General features: G+C 35.4%; 1 protein-coding gene across 1 annotated transcript in view; it reads right to left on the bottom strand.

Moving 5' to 3' along the window:
• Positions 1–19,857, bottom strand: part of LOC128664026 (fibronectin type-III domain-containing protein 3A-like) — a 170,451-nt gene that overhangs the window by 76,585 nt on the left and 74,009 nt on the right. Inside the window, 6 exon segments of the mRNA XM_053718678.1 lie at positions 247–365; positions 16,738–16,806; positions 16,890–17,028; positions 19,081–19,167; positions 19,272–19,446; positions 19,538–19,659. Coding sequence (XP_053574653.1) covers positions 247–365; positions 16,738–16,806; positions 16,890–17,028; positions 19,081–19,167; positions 19,272–19,446; positions 19,538–19,659 — 711 coding nt within the window.

The raw sequence follows: 19,857 nt of genomic DNA, 5'->3' as shown, positions 1-19,857 counted from the left end.
TCCAGCCTCTTGGGTGACATTGGATACAGCACAATTTTAGCAACAAATTAAAGGAAAAATAAGCAATAGCACAATCATGCATAAAAACATTATGTGGAATAGGTTAATGTCCTTTAAACCAGTTAGTACATTAGATTACATGAACAAGAGTGAACTGCAGCTTGGGTGTTGTGTGATGCGGCAGTGGGGTAACACATTGTATCTAAAGTGCAAGGAATAGTCAGTTTTCTTTACAATGAAACTTACCGGACTTGAGCCCACCGCATTGGTGCAAAACACTCTAAGTCTATATGAAGTACCAGGTTTGAGATGATCACAAACGTGTTCCTTTGCAGACCCACTATATAGAACATCCCATTTATTTCCTAGTCAAAAAAACAAAACATTATTATAACCCAGCAATATCCTGACAAATAGGTTTCATACTTTAATAGGAAAAATTAATTGTTTAATGTACAGCCATTTTCCCCCAAATAAAGGGGCAGTAGACTTACAAACTAATGTTATATAATTCTGCACATAGTACAGAATTATATAACATTAGCTTACCAGCAGATTTATACACTTAAGCGACTGTAGACGCCGACTTAGTCAGCGGCGTATTCAAATTACAACCAAACTAGAAACCACCACTTAACAGCTGACTGAGACAATTATTTATGTCTTTAAAATAACTTAACATTCAGTAGTATTGGAGTTGCTGCTGTCAAGGTATTTGAAATATTATTAAATAATATATAGAGGTATATTTGTCTTTATTTAATAGATCTGTGGATATGAACATGGTCTGTAGGACAAGTTCAGTTCTCTCCCATTTCTTCAATTACACAAGAGATCTCACACACTCAATATGTTAAATTATGCAATTGTATAATTTAGCAAGGAACTAAAATTAACACAGTTTCAGGAACCTCTGTATGATTGCCTGGGAACCAATGTTAAATGACAGCACTTTGATACAATGGAACATTTGGCCTGCCCAATTTAATACAGTCACTTAGAGGAATGTTGGGGGAAGTAATTTTGAAAGAGAACAGGATGAGTCATAAAAGGCAAATTAAGAGGATAGATTGTCAGATAGGTAACACCACACAAAATATATGGAGACGAAATGTCTGAAATACCCATCTTGGAACTGATCAAAATCATAGAGAAACAGCTTTTATACACATAGGTGTTAATCATCCTTAAACATCAAATACACATCTGCACTACTAGCTAAACAGGAAATATGCTGCATTAAGACTTTTACAACTACTCGTGGATTGACCCCATGTGGTGAGTATGAGACAAAAAGTCTGGCAACTGAAGTTACTGAAAAGTTAGAATGTTAGGATAATACAGTGAAGGCCCATGACTTACATTATGATTTCAAAACAACTGTATATATTTTAATGGATATGAGATGTATATATATATATATATATATATATATATATATATATATATATATATGTGTATATATATGTGTATGTTTTGAAAGCATGAATATCTTAGCCTCTGTGTGTTTAAGAACATGAATAGATGTTTATGGACCTGAAGAGAAGTGATTATTAACATTTATTTTTATTTCAGATCTACATAGACAGGATTCACTTGGAATACAGTACAATACTGAATTAAAAATAAGCTATTATTCACATATAAATGCCAGGATACCGATAACATTGTAATGCATTTTAAACTAATAATTAGCAGTATTAAATTACCTAAATAAAATAAAATGTTAATAATATAACATATTTGGTATCAGAATAATCAGAAAAAAATAACCTAATATTAACCATCTGTAATTGGGGTTATATATGATTAATGCAGAAAGTGTGATCTGATTAAATAACCATTTTATGAAAGAAATTTTTTTTTTAACTTGCTTAAAAATGTTAGAGATGGTCTTGTTGTATTTGTTTGTTTGTACGTCTGCTGCCACCTGGTGTTATGTTGCGAGAACTACAGCCAGAAGGTTCTCTCTGGTTGTTAAAAATGAAATTTCCAAGGGCCAATCCGATTTAGACTTCCCAGATAACCAATGGGAAGGTCAGCTCCCGCAGGGCCACCCACAATTTACCAGTGATGGGAAAACCAAATAAAAAGTGAATGCAATGGAGAGAAAGGGACAGATTTTGCTGACTTGAATGATACATTGCTGGGCGTCCAAAATACACTCATTCTAAACAAGCTGATCTACCTTCTTCTCATTGATTGCGATATACACTTATTGGTGATCTGAGGTAAAATAATTCCTACCAAGGAATAATCAGATATCGACTGCTTTTACTTTGGTAACGTATTCAAGGTTTTGTAAGATAAGTTATATGCATAGTCAATTTGTATTTAATAGATTTAAAGAAACAGTGTGTTTTAGTTAGCATTTCACAGCCTATATATATATTGTTTAAATCTGTGTCTGATTGGCTAAGTAACTCATCTATACAAGTTCTGATATTGTCAGTTAATTTTGTATTAGGATAAATTGAAATTAAATAGCAGAATATATATTATCCTATTGTTTTATAAACACTGTTTAGAATTGTATTGCTTGGATGTTAAAGGTTTTTAGTCCCATTGTGTTAAATAATTAAAAGGCTGAATTGTGAAGGTATATTTTTCTGGGTTTTGTAAGAAGGATAGCATATCTTAAGAGTTGGTTTTAACGCATATAAATTTTGTTTCATTTCCTTTTATTGCAAATATACTTCAATATGTTTATGGATATTAACTAAATAAAAGAATTCAGGTATTTATATTAATTGTATGGTCTAGTAGATGCATGGTTAATTAGGGTTTCTATTTTTTTTTATTTTATTGTGTTTGCAACCCTGCCATAAACTTATATATTATTTGGATAGCACTACTAAGATTTTCATAAATATACTGACATAATAATTGGAGGCACTTTTTCTGAGATTTATTAATATTCCATCATAATTGATATAATATATTTGTAAGTAAATAGAAATTATTATAAAAGAGAAAAAAAATAAATTCATATTTCGATATTAATATTTTGAAGATATAATTTTTTTGAAAGGTTGAAATATTAATTTTCATATTTCGAGATTGACATTAATATCTTGAAATATTATTAAAGATTAATTTTGAAAAATTAATAAAAATATTAATTTTCATATTTCAAAATTAATCAAAAATATTAATTTTTCATATTTTCAAAGTTAATCAAAAATATTAATTTTTCATATTTCGGAATATTAATTTTTCATATTTCAAAATTAATAATATTTTTTTGAAATATAAAATTTTTCCTTCTCTCTTTTTATTGGCAAAAATTGTATTAGCGTTTTAGTTTAACTAAGTACTAAACCAATATAATAATGTCTGTAGCCAGAAGTGACTCATTTAATTCTATACATAGCAATGAAATTGGTCCCATAACCATACCTATTACTAAAGGTCAGGTCCTTAAGAAAGATATCTTAAGTTACCTTAAAGGGAAGTTTAATATTGCGGGTGAATTAAATGATTTTATGGATATGCTTGAAACTAGGGCTAAAAATATTACCGTTAATAATAATATGTGGAATGAAGAGAATGAATTCTTCCAGGAATTATTAATGATTAATCAATGCAAAGCTCCCATAAAGCGAGACGAACTAATACTAAAATCCTGGCCCCTTTTAATATGCATAATTGACGAAATGTCGTTTTGTGTCACAGACAAACGATTGCAAATACAGGAGCTAGAAAATAGTATTCGTTCCTCGCGCAGACGCGAAGAGGGTTTAAAAACAGCCAAAAATAAAATGGATGAATTTGCCCAAAACCTAGCCACCTTAGATAAGCACAATATGGACTTAATCGCGCAGATACAAGATTTAAATAAACAGCTTGCGCAAAGCCAGAGAGAATTAAGCGATTTAAAAAGGTCATATCGCCATAATGAAAACCCCTATATTAGCAATGAGAATAATACAGATAATGCTAACTCCTTTAGCGAACGCGTCAGGGACGAGGTACGAAAATATATAGAACAACATAGACAAATGACCCCTAACGGGTCAGAAGTAGATTTCCCAAATAGACAATCCCCTCAGGATGTAAATCCAGAGGACAGCTGTAGCGCAGCTGATGCGGGGGAGGGAAACTCTAACAGAGAATCCCAAAATAAGTCTGATAAAGTCTATGATTCCCATAAAATAATCACTTTCGTACAACGCGCAGTACCTATATTCTCCAATAAGGGAACAACATCTGTAATTGATCATTTACAGGCTTTTGAAAATGCGTTAGCTATAATGAATGTTACAAGTGAGAAATTGAATTTCTACCTTGGGTATTTGACAGTAAGCATCACAAATTCTTTGCCTCACTAAAGGATATGAATATTCATTCCTGGAATGGGGTAAAACGACAATGCAGAAAAGAATTCGGGCAATATCGCACTAAAACTGCCGCAAAGATAGCGGTATATGGTTTAAAGTGTCGTGCGAATCAGAGTCCAATCGAATTCCTTTCTGTATTGAAAAATGCGTACAGTATGGCTGAAGATAATCCCAAATTTGACGGCTCAGAATTTGTAAATTTATTTTTTGAAGCACTACCTACACCCATCAAAATTAACTTAGCTAGAGATTTTGATGAGGACTGCTCATTGGAATGGCTGATCAAAGAGAGTACAAAATTATACTCTATTCAGCAGTCCAGTGAGCAGGGGGTTAAAAAGGAGTCAAAACCCAAAATTGTGGCAGAAACTAGGGTGTCACCTAGCCCCCTCAATTTGGAGTCTAACAAGAGGACTTATGCAGAGGTGGCCAGTCAAAACAGGCCATCTCCACAGAGGTTTAATTCTGCCCCTCCCCCTACACAGGTTGAGGCGCAGGGAGACTATAACCAAAGTGGGGGACATAATCAGGTGAATAATTACTCACAAAGAGAATACTCACCAAATAATTGGTATCCGCGCAAGGGTAGATACAATAAACGGCGAAGATATTCTCAGGGTAACCAGACACCCCAGGTATATAATGCTTCCCAAAATATTAATACTGAACAAGCTGAACCCCAGGGGCAACCACACCAGAATAGAAATAGTGGCCCTGATTCTGAGGGAACCCAATGGTCCAGGAATCAGTACAATGGGGCACCAAGAGATAGGCCCAGGGGTAGAGGTAACTTGTACAATCAGGTAGATATGCTGTTTACCCAATTAAATCGGTTGAGCGAACAAATCGCTAATATGAGTCAAAAATCTACGGCTCAGCAACCGAACAATACTTTTTTAGGGGTACAGCCAGTGGTCAGCAGTGGACCACAGGCACAGTCATAAATACTGCAGTATCACCTGAAGGGGAGGGGAGAGATATACAAAATGTAGTAATAAATATCAATGATACTAATCATGTTATCTCCCCACAGACCGGAAACGGACAAATTAGCTGTGACAATGAGCGACATCAGCCGGAAAAAGTTAACAAATCTCTTCCTTTGCAGCTCTCTCTTAACCTTGTTTCCACAGATGCAGTACAAAAGAATCCAGCCGACCCTGTCATAGAGGAAACAGGTAGGTATGAAGCGTCTTCTGCATCGGAAAGCATGGCAAACTCAGGTAATACGTGGCGAAGCCCACAAATGTATGAGAATGCAAATTTTATGTGTGAAATGATAGAAACTGCAGGAAGATATTATGTACTAGTTGAGCTGCAAGATTCAGTCTCCAACCCTATCAGGGGATTAATTGACACTGGGTCACAGGCAACTATCTTATCCCACAGATACTACACACAGCTAAATGAGCTAACACCCCATCAAGCTAAAATAAGAGAATTTGACGGTTCTCTGATAGGTGTTGGGGGTGATTCCCTAAAAGTCTACGGTATTGCCTGGTTAAAATTTAAATTGGGGAACAGGGTCATAAGACACCCTGTCATTATAGTGGATCTGCCAACTGATCGTTTAATTATTGGTAGTGATCTCCTGAAGCGATTAAGCACCATAATTGATTGCATAAATAATGTAATTTGGTCGCAAGTTAAACGGCCTATCAATTATGAAAAATCTGGTACATCTCGCACCCGACACAGCTGTCACGTGGTGGAAGAGAAACCAGATGCTGTGGAGATTCATTTCAGGAATAACTCTACACCTGAAATCACTATTCTACAAATAGATGATCAGACTCCTTTTAGTGGCTCTGATGGTAATACTTTTAAAATATCGCCTGGAAAGATAGCGAATATTTCCCTAGATAGCGATGTATTAACCATATCACTCCACAAGGGGGATCATAAAATCCCTAAGGGGGGAGGCCACACTCAATACCTCACAGGGATTGAGAGAGTTAAAGAGGATCTATTTATCCCTATACAAGTGCATGACCTTGGTAAAACCGAGTATGCTAAAATAAACTTAAAACAGGAAGCTAGCTATATAAGCGAAGGTTTATTAACGCAAATAGCTGAACCTAAAGTGATTAGATATCTTTCTCCCCAAGACCACAGTGTCAACGGCCTGGATGACAGGTCTGAAAGCTATAACATCACAGCTAAGTGCTTATTATCTATCTCTATTGGTAATAAGTCAGTGAAGCACCTGTTTTTAGTTTTAAATACTCCCCATAATCAAATATACATTGGCAATGATATCTTACATAGATATGCCATACAAATAGATTTGATTAATTCTTGCCTCTGGAGCAGGTTAAAGGGGGACCCTGAAGTATTTCAGGATGAAAATGCAGCCCTGAAATCAAACCAGCAATTGCCATATGCTGTGAATATGCAGGTATCTAGCGATGTTATAATTCCTGCTGGGGCTGATAAATTTCTTTTACCCTTACAGGTAAAGAGAGGTCAGAAATTAAAAACTTCTGAAACACTGATTTGCCTCTCCCATAGAATACAAAATCTGGGTGTCACAGTGACTTACACTCCTATGGTGAATATTGGAACTGTTCCAATACATATTATTGTGCATAACATGACCCCACAGGATATAACATTATCCAAGGGAACTACCATAGGATATGCACTGGAATCAAGTTATTACACTTTTGGATTCCAGAATAATGTAATTGGGCTAATACCTGAAGGATACCTAACTGAAGAACAATTAATAGAACAATCCTTTGCATCTATGCCAGAGGGTCTATTTAATGTTCAGTCTATTTATCCCTTCAGCTCAGAGGAAGGCATCTGTAAAATTGAAGAAGCCTCTCTAGTGTTTGATCAGCCAATCAAACAGCAAGATTACCCCAATAACCAGAATCATGGGAGCAATGTAAATTATAATCAAGGGGATCTCACCTCTAGACTGGAAGAAGCCTATGAAATAGGACAGCCTGAAATATTTCCAGGATTTCAGCAAATAGTCGAAGAGCAAATATCCTTAGCTAATGGCTGTTCCAGCGATGATGAACGCCAACAGCTGCGAGAACTCCTAATGGAATACAAGGATATTTTCGCTAAGGATTCTTATGACTGTGGTACTACAGACTTGCACATTGCAAGGATACAAACAGATCCTAATGCGCCACCTGTATTTGTCAAACAATACAGACTTCCCTTAGCCTCATATGATTCTCTTGCAGAGATCATAAGGAATTTGGAAGAAAGAGGTATTATCAGACAGGTGCACAGCTCTTATAATAATCCTATTCTAGGTGTCCTTAAGCCCAATGGACAATGGCGTTTGTGCGCTGACTTAAGACAGCTAAACAAACGAGTATACATGTCTGGCTGGCCTGTACCATACATTGACCAGTGCCTAGCACAAATGCAGGGATCCAAAATATTCACTGCCATTGATTGTGCACAGGGATATTGGACCATAAAGGTACATGAGGAGGACCAGTATAAGCTGGCATTCTCTTTCCAAAAGGTCCAATATGCATTCCAGAGACTTCCATTTGGATACATAAATTCTGGACATGAATTTGCTGTATTCATGCATAAGGCTATGCCTGACGCACTGGAAAGGGGGACCTTATCTTATGTTGATGATGTTTTAATCAAAAGCACAGACTTTGAAAAACACATCACAGAACTTAAACACGTCCTCAGCCAACTTAAAAGGGCAGGTGTCAAATTATCCCTGCAAAAAGCTCAATGGTGCCGCACTCGTGTAAACTTCTTGGGACATGAAGTTACCTCTGATGGATTAAATCCCCAGAAGAAAAAGGTGGAAGCTATAGTGAATTCTAAAAACCCAACTAACTTAAAGGAATTGAGATCATTCCTGGGTATGACGAATTATTCTCGCAAATTCATTGATAATTATGCGGAATTAGCTAAACCACTACTACTTCTTCTAAAGAAGGATGTGAAATGGCACTGGAGTGAGTCTCAAGAGACAGCCATCAGAGAGCTGAAGAGAAAACTCACTCAAGCACCTTGCTTAGCGTACCCTGAAGGTGGTAAACCTTTCTACTTAGAAACAGGGTACACAGATGTAAGCATGAGTGCTGTGTTATACCAAAAGCATGATAATTTGAACAAAGCCATTGCTTATGCGAGCAAAAATCTATCCCCAGTAGAAATAAAGTTTAACGATTGCGAAAAAGCCCTCTTATCTACTGTATGGGCTCTACAAAATTTCCGCAGCTATATACAGGGCGAGAAAATTATTGTAGAAACGGCCCACCAGCCTTTGCTATATTTGCAAAGTGAGAGAATAAGAGATGGGAATTTGTCTAATAGCCGCATAACAGCGTGGACTCTTTCCTTGCAAGGCTGGCCATTAGAAATTCGCTACAAGCAGAATAAAAAGAATCCAGTCGCACAAGGACTTGCTGAGCTCCACGACTGTACTGATAGAGATCCTGGGGAAGAATTATCAGAAGATGATTTTCTGGAGGAACAATTGCTTTCCCCATATAAAATGTACAATGAGGAAAATTGCCAAACATTACCTTGGGTGTATGTTGATGGTTGTTCTTACCATGCCACTATTGATAATGAGCGCAGATTAGTCGCTGGCATTGGTATAACTGGGGCAAATGGATTCCCAAATATATCTATAGGTTTCAACATTGGACCAAGATCCAGTCAAGTTGCAGAACTAACTGCTGTTTTCAAAACCATTGAAATGGCTATTGAACATGGTATTCATGAATTTGTGATCATAACTGACTCAAATTATGTGCGTGACAGTTTTGTTGAATACCTGCCAACTTGGAAAAGAAATGGCATGCAGAAAAGCAATAACAAACCAGTCAAGCATGGCAAGTTGTTCTGCAAGATTGATAATCTGGTAGTATCCAATGATTTAACCATACACTGGAAAAAGACCAAGGGTCATTCCAGAGTTCTAGGTCCTGATAAGGAAGGCAATGACCTTGTGGATTCATTAGCCAAACAAGGAGCCATAACTGGAGAACTCCTTAATATTGACCACTTAATGGGTGCAATTCAGGTAGAAGCCATTACCAGAAACCAGGCAAAACAACAGAGTGAGCCTAACTTGGTACAATGGAGTCAGGATTCTCCTAGTGAGGACCTGATCACTAGTCAAAAAGAAGACCCCATTGTAGGCATCTTCTATAAACACATAGGAGATCCTGAAAGCAACCCCATCTCAAAAGATGATTGTATTGGCAAAGAAGATCTGAGAATCTTAATAAAATCTAAATCACAATTCAAATTACAGGATGGTTTGTTAATTAGAACCTCCAAAACTGGCATCCAGCAGTGGGTAGTACCCACCAAGTTCAGAGGTCTAATGCTTCAACATGCCCATGATGCTCCCACATCTGGTCATCGGGGTGCCAAACTCACGTATGAAATATTGCGTGATTATGCTTTTTGGCCACACATGTTGAAAGATGTTCAAACCTACTGTCAAGGGTGTTTAATCTGTCCACAGTTCCAACCCACTGCACCAACGCATAGAGCGCCATTGCAGAAAAGGGGGATGGTAATGCCATGGTCAGATATACAAATTGATTTTATTGGTCCAGTAACAAGGTCATCAAGAGGTAACAAGTACATGTTAACAGTGACATGCCTGTTCACTAAATGGGTAGAGTGCATTAGTGCACCTAACAATAGTGCTGAAACATGTGCAGCATTGCTCATCAACCATATATTTTCCAGATTTGGTCTGCCCCAAAGAATCGAGTCAGATCGGGGGACCCACTTCACTAGCGAAGTGATGACAAAAATGTGGAAAATACTAGGGGTTAAAAGAAAGCTCCATATTGCTTATAGAGCTGCCTCAAGTGGTGGTGTAGAGCGTTACAACCAGTCCATTGTTAAAATCCTCAAAAAGTTTGTGAGTGAAACAGGTAAAGACTGGGATGTAAAACTACCTCTAGTCTTAATGGCATTAAGAGCAACTCCAAGTAGTGCTACCAAGATGTCACCTTTTGAACTGATGACTGGTAGAAGAATGGTTCTACCTCAGCATCTGCTGTACCGTACATCAGACCAAAATTTGATAAACGCTGCCAATACACATCAATATGTGGAAAACCTAAGGAAACACCTGCAACATGCCTTTGCATTTGCTCAAAGGAATTTAGAAAGAGCCGCAACTGCCACTAAAACCTATTATGATCTCAAAACATCCAAAAAGGAATATGAAATAAATGATAAAGTTTATCTTTATAACTTTGGAAGAGATCAGGTTAGGGAGAAGAAATTTCTTCCCTCATGGAAAGGTCCTTTTGTCATTACTGACAAAATATCTCCAGTGGCCTATAAAATACGGATCCCCAAAAATGAAGGTTTCATAGATAAATGGGTCCATATCAATCAATTGCGAGCGTGTCATCCCAGATCCCAACTACAAGTCATAGAGGGAGAATGAAGTGTCACATCCCCAAATGAACTAAAGACATACTATAGTTTAAAGATGCCTAACTGATAAACATGAAGGTTCAAAATTGACAGACTATCTACATAGAAGACTGTCCATGATGTGTACGGTCAACATCCTCACCAAGTACCACTAACTTTGATCCAATTCAAATACATGTGTCCTACATATTTTTGAATTGGAAAGGGGGATTTATGTCAAGGTATTTGAAATATTATTAAATAATATATAGAGGTATATTTGTCTTTATTTAATAGATCTGTGGATATGAACATGGTCTGTAGGACAAGTTCAGTTCTCTCCCATTTCTTCAATTACACAAGAGATCTCACACACTCAATATGTTAAATTATGCAATTGTATAATTTAGCAAGGAACTAAAATTAACACAGTTTCAGGAACCTCTGTATGATTGCCTGGGAACCAATGTTAAATGACAGCACTTTGATACAATGGAACATTTGGCCTGCCCAATTTAATACAGTCACTTAGAGGAATGTTGGGGGAAGTAATTTTGAAAGAGAACAGGATGAGTCATAAAAGGCAAATTAAGAGGATAGATTGTCAGATAGGTAACACCACACAAAATATATGGAGACGAAATGTCTGAAATACCCATCTTGGAACTGATCAAAATCATAGAGAAACAGCTTTTATACACATAGGTGTTAATCATCCTTAAACATCAAATACACATCTGCACTACTAGCTAAACAGGAAATATGCTGCATTAAGACTTTTACAACTACTCGTGGATTGACCCCATGTGGTGAGTATGAGACAAAAAGTCTGGCAACTGAAGTTACTGAAAAGTTAGAATGTTAGGATAATACAGTGAAGGCCCATGACTTACATTATGATTTCAAAACAACTGTATATATTTTAATGGATATGAGATGTATATATATATATATATATATATATATATATATATATGTGTATATATATGTGTATGTTTTGAAAGCATGAATATCTTAGCCTCTGTGTGTTTAAGAACATGAATAGATGTTTATGGACCTGAAGAGAAGTGATTATTAACATTTATTTTTATTTCAGATCTACATAGACAGGATTCACTTGGAATACAGTACAATACTGAATTAAAAATAAGCTATTATTCACATATAAATGCCAGGATACCGATAACATTGTAATGCATTTTAAACTAATAATTAGCAGTATTAAATTACCTAAATAAAATAAAATGTTAATAATATAACATATTTGGTATCAGAATAATCAGAAAAAAATAACCTAATATTAACCATCTGTAATTGGGGTTATATATGATTAATGCAGAGAGTGTGATTTGATTAAATAACCATTTTATGAAAGAAATTTTTTTTTTAACTTGCTTAAAAATGTTAGAGATGGTCTTGTTGTATTTGTTTGTTTGTACGTCTGCTGCCACCTGGTGTTATGTTGCGAGAACTACAGCCAGAAGGTTCTCTCTGGTTGTTAAAAATGAAATTTCCAAGGGCCAATCCGATTTAGACTTCCCAGATAACCAATGGGAAGGTCAGCTCCCGCAGGGCCACCCACAATTTACCAGTGATGGGAAAACCAAATAAAAAGTGAATGCAATGGAGAGAAAGGGACAGATTTTGCTGACTTGAATGATACATTGCTGGGCGTCCAAAATACACTCATTCTAAACAAGCTGATCTACCTTCTTCTCATTGATTGCGATATACACTTATTGGTGATCTGAGGTAAAATAATTCCTACCAAGGAATAATCAGATATCGACTGCTTTTACTTTGGTAACGTATTCAAGGTTTTGTAAGATAAGTTATATGCATAGTCAATTTGTATTTAATAGATTTAAAGAAACAGTGTGTTTTAGTTAGCATTTCACAGCCTATATATATATTGTTTAAATCTGTGTCTGATTGGCTAAGTAACTCATCTATACAAGTTCTGATATTGTCAGTTAATTTTGTATTAGGATAAATTGAAATTAAATAGCAGAATATATATTATCCTATTGTTTTATAAACACTGTTTAGAATTGTATTGCTTGGATGTTAAAGGTTTTTAGTCCCATTGTGTTAACTAATTAAAAGGCTGAATTGTGAAGGTATATTTTTCTGGGTTTTGTAAGAAGGATAGCATATCTTAAGAGTTGGTTTTAACGCATATAAATTTTGTTTCATTTCCTTTTATTGCAAATATACTTCAATATGTTTATGGATATTAACTAAATAAAAGAATTCAGGTATTTATATTAATTGTATGGTCTAGTAGATGCATGGTTAATTAGGGTTTCTATTTTTTTTTATTTTATTGTGTTTGCAACCCTGCCATAAACTTATATATTATTTGGATAGCACTACTAAGATTTTCATAAATATACTGACACTGCGCTCTGTCCGCTCTCATCATGCATATTATCTGAAATTAATTTGTCATCAGACAACATCCCAACTATAACAAGGTATGACTATCATAAGTTTAGATCAATATTAAATGTGACACTAATAAGAAAAATATATACATTAAAATTACTACTAATCACTGCCTCCCCCACTGGTTATAAGTTGATTTAAGGTTTATACTTTAATGTGTGCTTCATTATTATCACTCTCAAAAATAAGGTTTAATAATTTCTAAAAGTTGTCTTTAAGTACTTCCAAATATGTTTGATTAAACAAACTGTAGGACAATTAGGAATATATGAAATCTGTTTTATGCAGTGTATATTATATTATAAACTGTCTATGTTTATGTTGATGTTTTTAATGTGGGACCTATATGGCAACAACCGATTGGTTAAGACCAGATTACTGATTAAGTGGATCCCTCCCACCATCACCTGTTTAATATCAACCAGTTTAGGTTTAGGGTATATCTAGCAAGTGTTCAGTAAACATTTTATGAAGCCTGATGAAACAGCTATCTGCTGAGAAACGCGTTGCCTGTTATTATTTTATAATTTTTATTAAAATCAATTTTTAATATTTTGAACACTTGCTGCATTTTTCTTTGGGACATATATCTTTTATCCCTCTCTGGAGGAATATTCGCTTATCTGGACCAGCTGTGGGATCCTTTGTACCTTTGGATCCATTTGTATCTCTGGCTAGAAGTCTGTTGGGTGACTGAATTGACCCCTTCATGCCTCTATAGCACCACAAGAGGTGCTTCACACTTTGTGAGTATTATTCCTCTCTTTGCTTGTATTGAAACCTTTGCATCAGCAATACTAGGCCATATTGGCACCTGTGTCTTCCTCTCGCCTATATAGACATCAGTTCCTGTGCAGGAGGTTGGTCTTCTGGGTGACCCTATAGATCCCAGACCGTATATCTAGCACTAATTGAGGTGCTCTACTAAATGTGAGTTTACTCATCACCTTAAGATTTATTCATCCCTGAACAAACAATATTGGGCCATGTGGCGCTTCTGTTTTTTCTTTTCATAGATTGCCGCTCCTGGATCCTGGCCTGGATCATCACAGATAGCTGCCTCCCATCCCAATAGAGACTTTTCACTTTATTACCATTGTGTTTGTATGATTGTATAACATTTGTTTCACTTTGTATTACATTGTCACTAATTTTTTATGCATAATATTGCACATTTTTTATTATTTACCACTCCTTATTTGCATTGATATTGGTACACACAGTATATTATATTGATATCCCACTAGTATACTTAGATTTGTTAGCACTATATTTATAACACAGGTACTTAATATATAGACATATAAGTATAGATTTATTTGGTTACATTCCCTCTTTTACACTTAGGGCGCCCCCTATCTATCTCTTTTTATACACTTAAGTATTGCAGAGAAATTTTATGTTAAAACTCCTTTTTCCAGAACGCCGCTCCTTGCTCTACTGACCAGGTCTGGTTTTTCCACAGCACATCGCGGCAACACTGTCTAGTCACAGTGTGCCTGGTCGAGTCATTAAAATGAATGTAGCTCGCTCCCGCTCTGGTCTAGTAGCAGGAGCGAGCTACATTCATTGTTGCCGCAATGCGCTGTGGAAAAAACAGGCCCGCTCAGTAGAGCAAGAAGCGGTGTTCTGGAAAAAGGAGCTTTAACATAAAATTTCTCTGCAATACTTAAGTGTATTGCACCATGTGCAGAATTACATAACATTAGTTTGTAAGTTTACTGCCCCTTTAAGGAAGAATTCTCAAAAGAAACATTTTTAATATTGCAACATTTCACAGATAGAGTTAGCTCTTTTATTTTTTTAATTTTGCCCTTATCACCCATGTGATAAAAAGACTGTTTGCTACCAGCTATAAAGTTTTGCATCTGATACATTTACCCATTTTCAGTATTAATGCCACCTCCCCTGATGTTTCTTCATATGCGTGGGTGTATGCCTTAGCATAGTATATCCAGCAATTAAAGGAATAGTCTAGACAAAATGAAACTTTCATGATTCAGATAGAGCGTGCAATTTTAAGCAATTTTAAGCAACTTTCTAATTTACTCCTATTATCAATTTGTATTCGTTCTCTTTGTATCTTTATTTTAATGTAAGCTTAGGAGCTGGCCCAGTTTTGGTTCAGCACCTGGGTAGCGCTTGATGATTGGTGGCTAAATTTAGACACCAATCTGAAAGCTCTACACAGGTGCTGAACCAAAAATGGGTAGGCTGCTATAGTTACATTCCTGCTTTTAAAATAAAGATAGCAAGAGATTAAAGAAAAATTGATAATAGGAGTAAATTAGAAAGTTGCTAAAATTGCATGCTCTATCTGAATCATGAAAGTTTCATTTTGACTTGACTATTCCTTTAAGTACTGCATTAAAAAAGGCATATGTACAAAATAAAAGCTTTATTTTTTTTAAAAAAGTCACTTTATTAATGATTTGTAAAACTACTTTACACCCCTAGTGAGTATGTTTATTTTTCTTATAACTGTAGCCACTTATTAGCTTTAAATGTGTCAGTTCAGGGTTCTAAAGAATCCCAGAGCTAGACAGGGAATTTGAAGCCTTTTGAAGAACAACCCATTTAAAATAATTAGCTTTTTGGCCTCTCTACAGAGCGTGGGAAACCACTTTTTTTTTTCACACAAATGCAAAAGGTGTTTAATGCCCCCATAAAATTAATGAGAGCTTTGTGACTAATTAACAGAACCGGTCACAGTGCATTATGTAGAACAGGAACATCCTCAAACTGCAGCACAAATATCCAGAGTGAAACTGCACATGTGTATTTGGTATCATATTGCTGTCACTCACATGGTGATGGGTAAAGATTATTCTTTAGTATTTAAATATTAGATCTAGAACAACTTGTGGCCTTCAAGCCACATCTTACCTACCATTCTCCCAATCCACCCCTTCTAGCAACCTATCCATGGACAAGATGAGTGCAGAGAGGCACTTTCAGCTACTTTCAATATCCATTAAACAGCTTTGCTCATTTGTACATATGAAAACGTTTAAGATTATGGTTGTATTATAAAGTAGCAAGGTGGGGGTAGTGAACACATTTTCTATTATTCATATACTTAAGCTACCCAAAGCACAAATTAATTGCATAATTTAATATAAATATGATTTAAAGGGATATGAAACCCAAAATATTATTTTGCGATTCAGACAGAGCATATTTTAAAAAAGTTTCACGTTTACTTCTATTATCAAATTTGCTTTGTTCTTATGATATTCTGTGTTGGAGATACCTAGGTAGGCATCTGGAGCGCTACATAGCAGGAAATAGTGCTGCAATCTAGTGCTCTTGCAAATGGATACAATTCTTTCAAAACTGCTGCCTCATAGCGCTACAGAAATTGGCCGGCTCCTAAGCATATGTCCCTGCTATTTAACAAAAGATACCAAGAGAATGAAGAAAAACTTAAGTAAATTAGAAAGTGGTTTGAAATTGCATGTTCTATGGGAATCATAAAACAAAACATTTGTGTTTCATATCCCTTTAATGCTAATTTGTGCAACAAATATTGAAAAAAATTATTAGCTAATTTTCTTACCATTTAATGTATCTGAAATTTCAAGGAAATATTTTGAAACTTCAGACCCTCCATTGTCTTTTGGCACATCTGAGAAATAAAAACAAAACATGATTAGGGGGAAATGAAAATGATTTATGGTGCAGTCTTTTCACCAGTAAATGAACACTTACCCCAAGTTACTTTTACACTGTGTGCGTGTATTTTTCCCTTTAAACTTGGTTTACTTGGAGGACCAGGTTTGTCTGGAGACGTTGTATATTCTACAACATCGCTGGGATTACTTCGGCCTTCACTGTTAGAAGCAAAGACCTGTATAGTACAAAAGCATTCATCATCATAGTTTTCATATTGATACATTTACTTAATCTGATTTATCAAACAGTAACTCACTAAGCTTATGTAGGATTTATGTTGCCAATATTAGCATTTACTGGGTGCACATAGCCCTAAAAAAGATGGATAACAGGTAGACATAGGAGCGATATGTTATGGGTTGGATGCCGAGATGGCCGATTGCTGCAATAACATTTTCTAACAAGCTGTGCAAATAAATAACTTCTCAGAGACGACCAACTGACACCCCAGATTTCTAAGCAGCAGGAGAGAAACAAAGCAATCACCAATGATAAAGGGACTTTAAACAAATTGAGTATAATGACGTATTTAAAGCAAAGATTAGCCTCAGCCTATTTTTTTTTAAGTTACTAGTTTAGATATTGATTAAATAAGTGTAAAGTGTTAGTCTACACAAAGTTATGGGCACCGCCATGTTGTAACCTAGGTTTCACTATCTTAGCTCCTTCTCAGAGACCATTTAAGAACAGATCTGAAATATTACAGAGATCAAAAAATGGCTGTGGAAAATACATTCATGTTAGGTTCATGAAGTCTTGGTTTAAATTGCTTATAGGAACTACTTGTTTGTATTAACAGTGCATGTGCAAACACTTCATATTACAACCTTAAAGCATTTAACATCCCTTTCACCCAGTGAGTTAAACTCTTCAAAATGATTTGCTATACAAAAATAAAATAGGCTACCTATAGGCAGGTGATAAAATATCTTGCATGTTTAAACACCAGCATCTGAGATTAGAATTAGTAGTTCAATAAAAAAAGAATCTGACAAACCAAGAGCCATCTATTTTAGATGAACGTAGAATACAAAACATTGATCCCTAGTTTTAAAGGGACAGTATACCTTAAAATTGTTTTTCCATTAAAGGGACATACAAACCAAACATTTTCTTTCCTGGTTCAGATAAAGTATACAATTTTAAACAACTTTCCAATTGACTTCTATTATTAAAATGTCTTTGTTTTCATGTTATCTTTTGTTGAAAAGCAGGAATGTAGGTTCAGGAATGCACACGTCTGCAGCACTATATGGCAGCACTTATGCAACAATGTTTACATAAGCAGGAGCACTAGATAGCTGCACTATTTCCTGTTGGCGCTCGAGACATGTGCACCCTACCTATCTAGATAACACTTTAATAAAGAACAACAAGAGAACTAAGCAAATTTTATAATAGATGTAAATTGGAAACTTTAAAAAAAAATGTATTCTCTATCTGAATTACGAAAGAAAAAAAAATGGGTTTCATGTCCCTTTAATATATATCCAATGACTTGTTATGCCAGCTGCAGAGAATAAAATGTATGATAAATTGCATTTTCAGGTTTATTTGTGTACACATAATAGCTGTTTTGTGCTTTGAAACCATAGCCTACCAAAAAATGGGTTGTTCTTGTAGGTAAAACCATATCTCTTTATTATAAGAAAATGAACATATTAGTTATCTATTCTATTCCCCACTGGGGTGCAATTTCTCCTGGTTGGCTGGGTTTACATAGCTTGTTGATAGCCTAGACTTAAGTATAGAAACATACAGTATAGGTTGGGATACCACAGGCTAAATCAGCTTGTTCAAATGCTGAAATAAGGGGAAAGCAACTATATGTAAACAATTTAATACACTCCAGCAGGTAAATTGGATCTTTGGGAACAAATTCAAGTGAAGACATTTTTTGGGTAAACTGTCCTTTTAATGTCATAACTTATGCAGTGACAACATACACCATTTTGGTGGAAGGATACAATACTTTCTGCTAATGTGGAATTACTATCACTACGTCTATTTTACCTTGTATTTTTTCTTGTATTATAGCTGAAGACTGCTCAGCAGTTTGTCAGACTGCAGTCTATTATGTCTGCTTGTTTCTAAGATTCCTTACTTAAGGATATTCCCCCACCATAATAAGCCATTGTTTAAATGGCCCTGAACTGGAGTGTAAATGCCATTAAAAAAAAAAATCAATTTCTTTAATTATAAAAAATCCTCAAAACTAAAAACATACCCTAAATTTATAGGTCGTACTCCTCCGAAGGTTTCTTAAAGTGCATGTGAGTTCTTCACCATTGTGTTTTGGTTTAAATCCATAACCCTGTAAAGAGGAAAAAAGGTTATGAATACACAGTATTAGCCATTAATATACAGTATAAAGGAACTCATAATGTTTTCTATTGGCTAATATGGAAATACACATACTGAAATCTCGTCTTCCATTTCTAATGTGTATGTTAGCGATTCATCTGAAGATATATCATTGGGTGGGCTCCACTCTAAAGACAGCCATGTAATTCCTGCATGCATGAGTCTTGGCGGCAAGGGTGTAGGTGGAACACTCCCTGCCGTGTAGAAGACTGCAGTTTCGCTAAAACCACTGGAAAAGCAAAATGACAGAATTTTTATTTTTTTTTATATTTAAAAGAAAAAAATACCACAACAATTAAAAAGCACCTAATAAGACATACCTCATTCCAATGTCATTTTTGGCTGCTATCCTAAATGCATATTTTGTGGATGGAGACAGCTTTGTTAGCTTGTACTGCTTAACATGACCAAAGTAACACTCTTTAAAGGGCCCATGCTTCCCCTTTAATAAAAGGGAAAAAAAAACACATTACAGAAAAAACATGCTCATTCTGTTAGGGGACATTTATTACAACATTTTTTGTAACGTTATTGCCATAAACAAGTTACTTTATTTGTTAGACTTTACACATCCTAAAAAATAATCAAAGCAATCTTTCACATGCTGCAAAGGGACACTGTTACCAAAAAATAACAAGTC

This window comes from Bombina bombina, chromosome 1 (assembly GCF_027579735.1).
Source record: "Bombina bombina isolate aBomBom1 chromosome 1, aBomBom1.pri, whole genome shotgun sequence".
In the NCBI taxonomy this organism is placed as follows: Eukaryota; Metazoa; Chordata; class Amphibia; order Anura; family Bombinatoridae; genus Bombina; species Bombina bombina.
The sequence above is the reverse complement of the archived record's forward strand: the minus strand, read 5'-3'. Positions and strand labels throughout refer to the sequence as shown.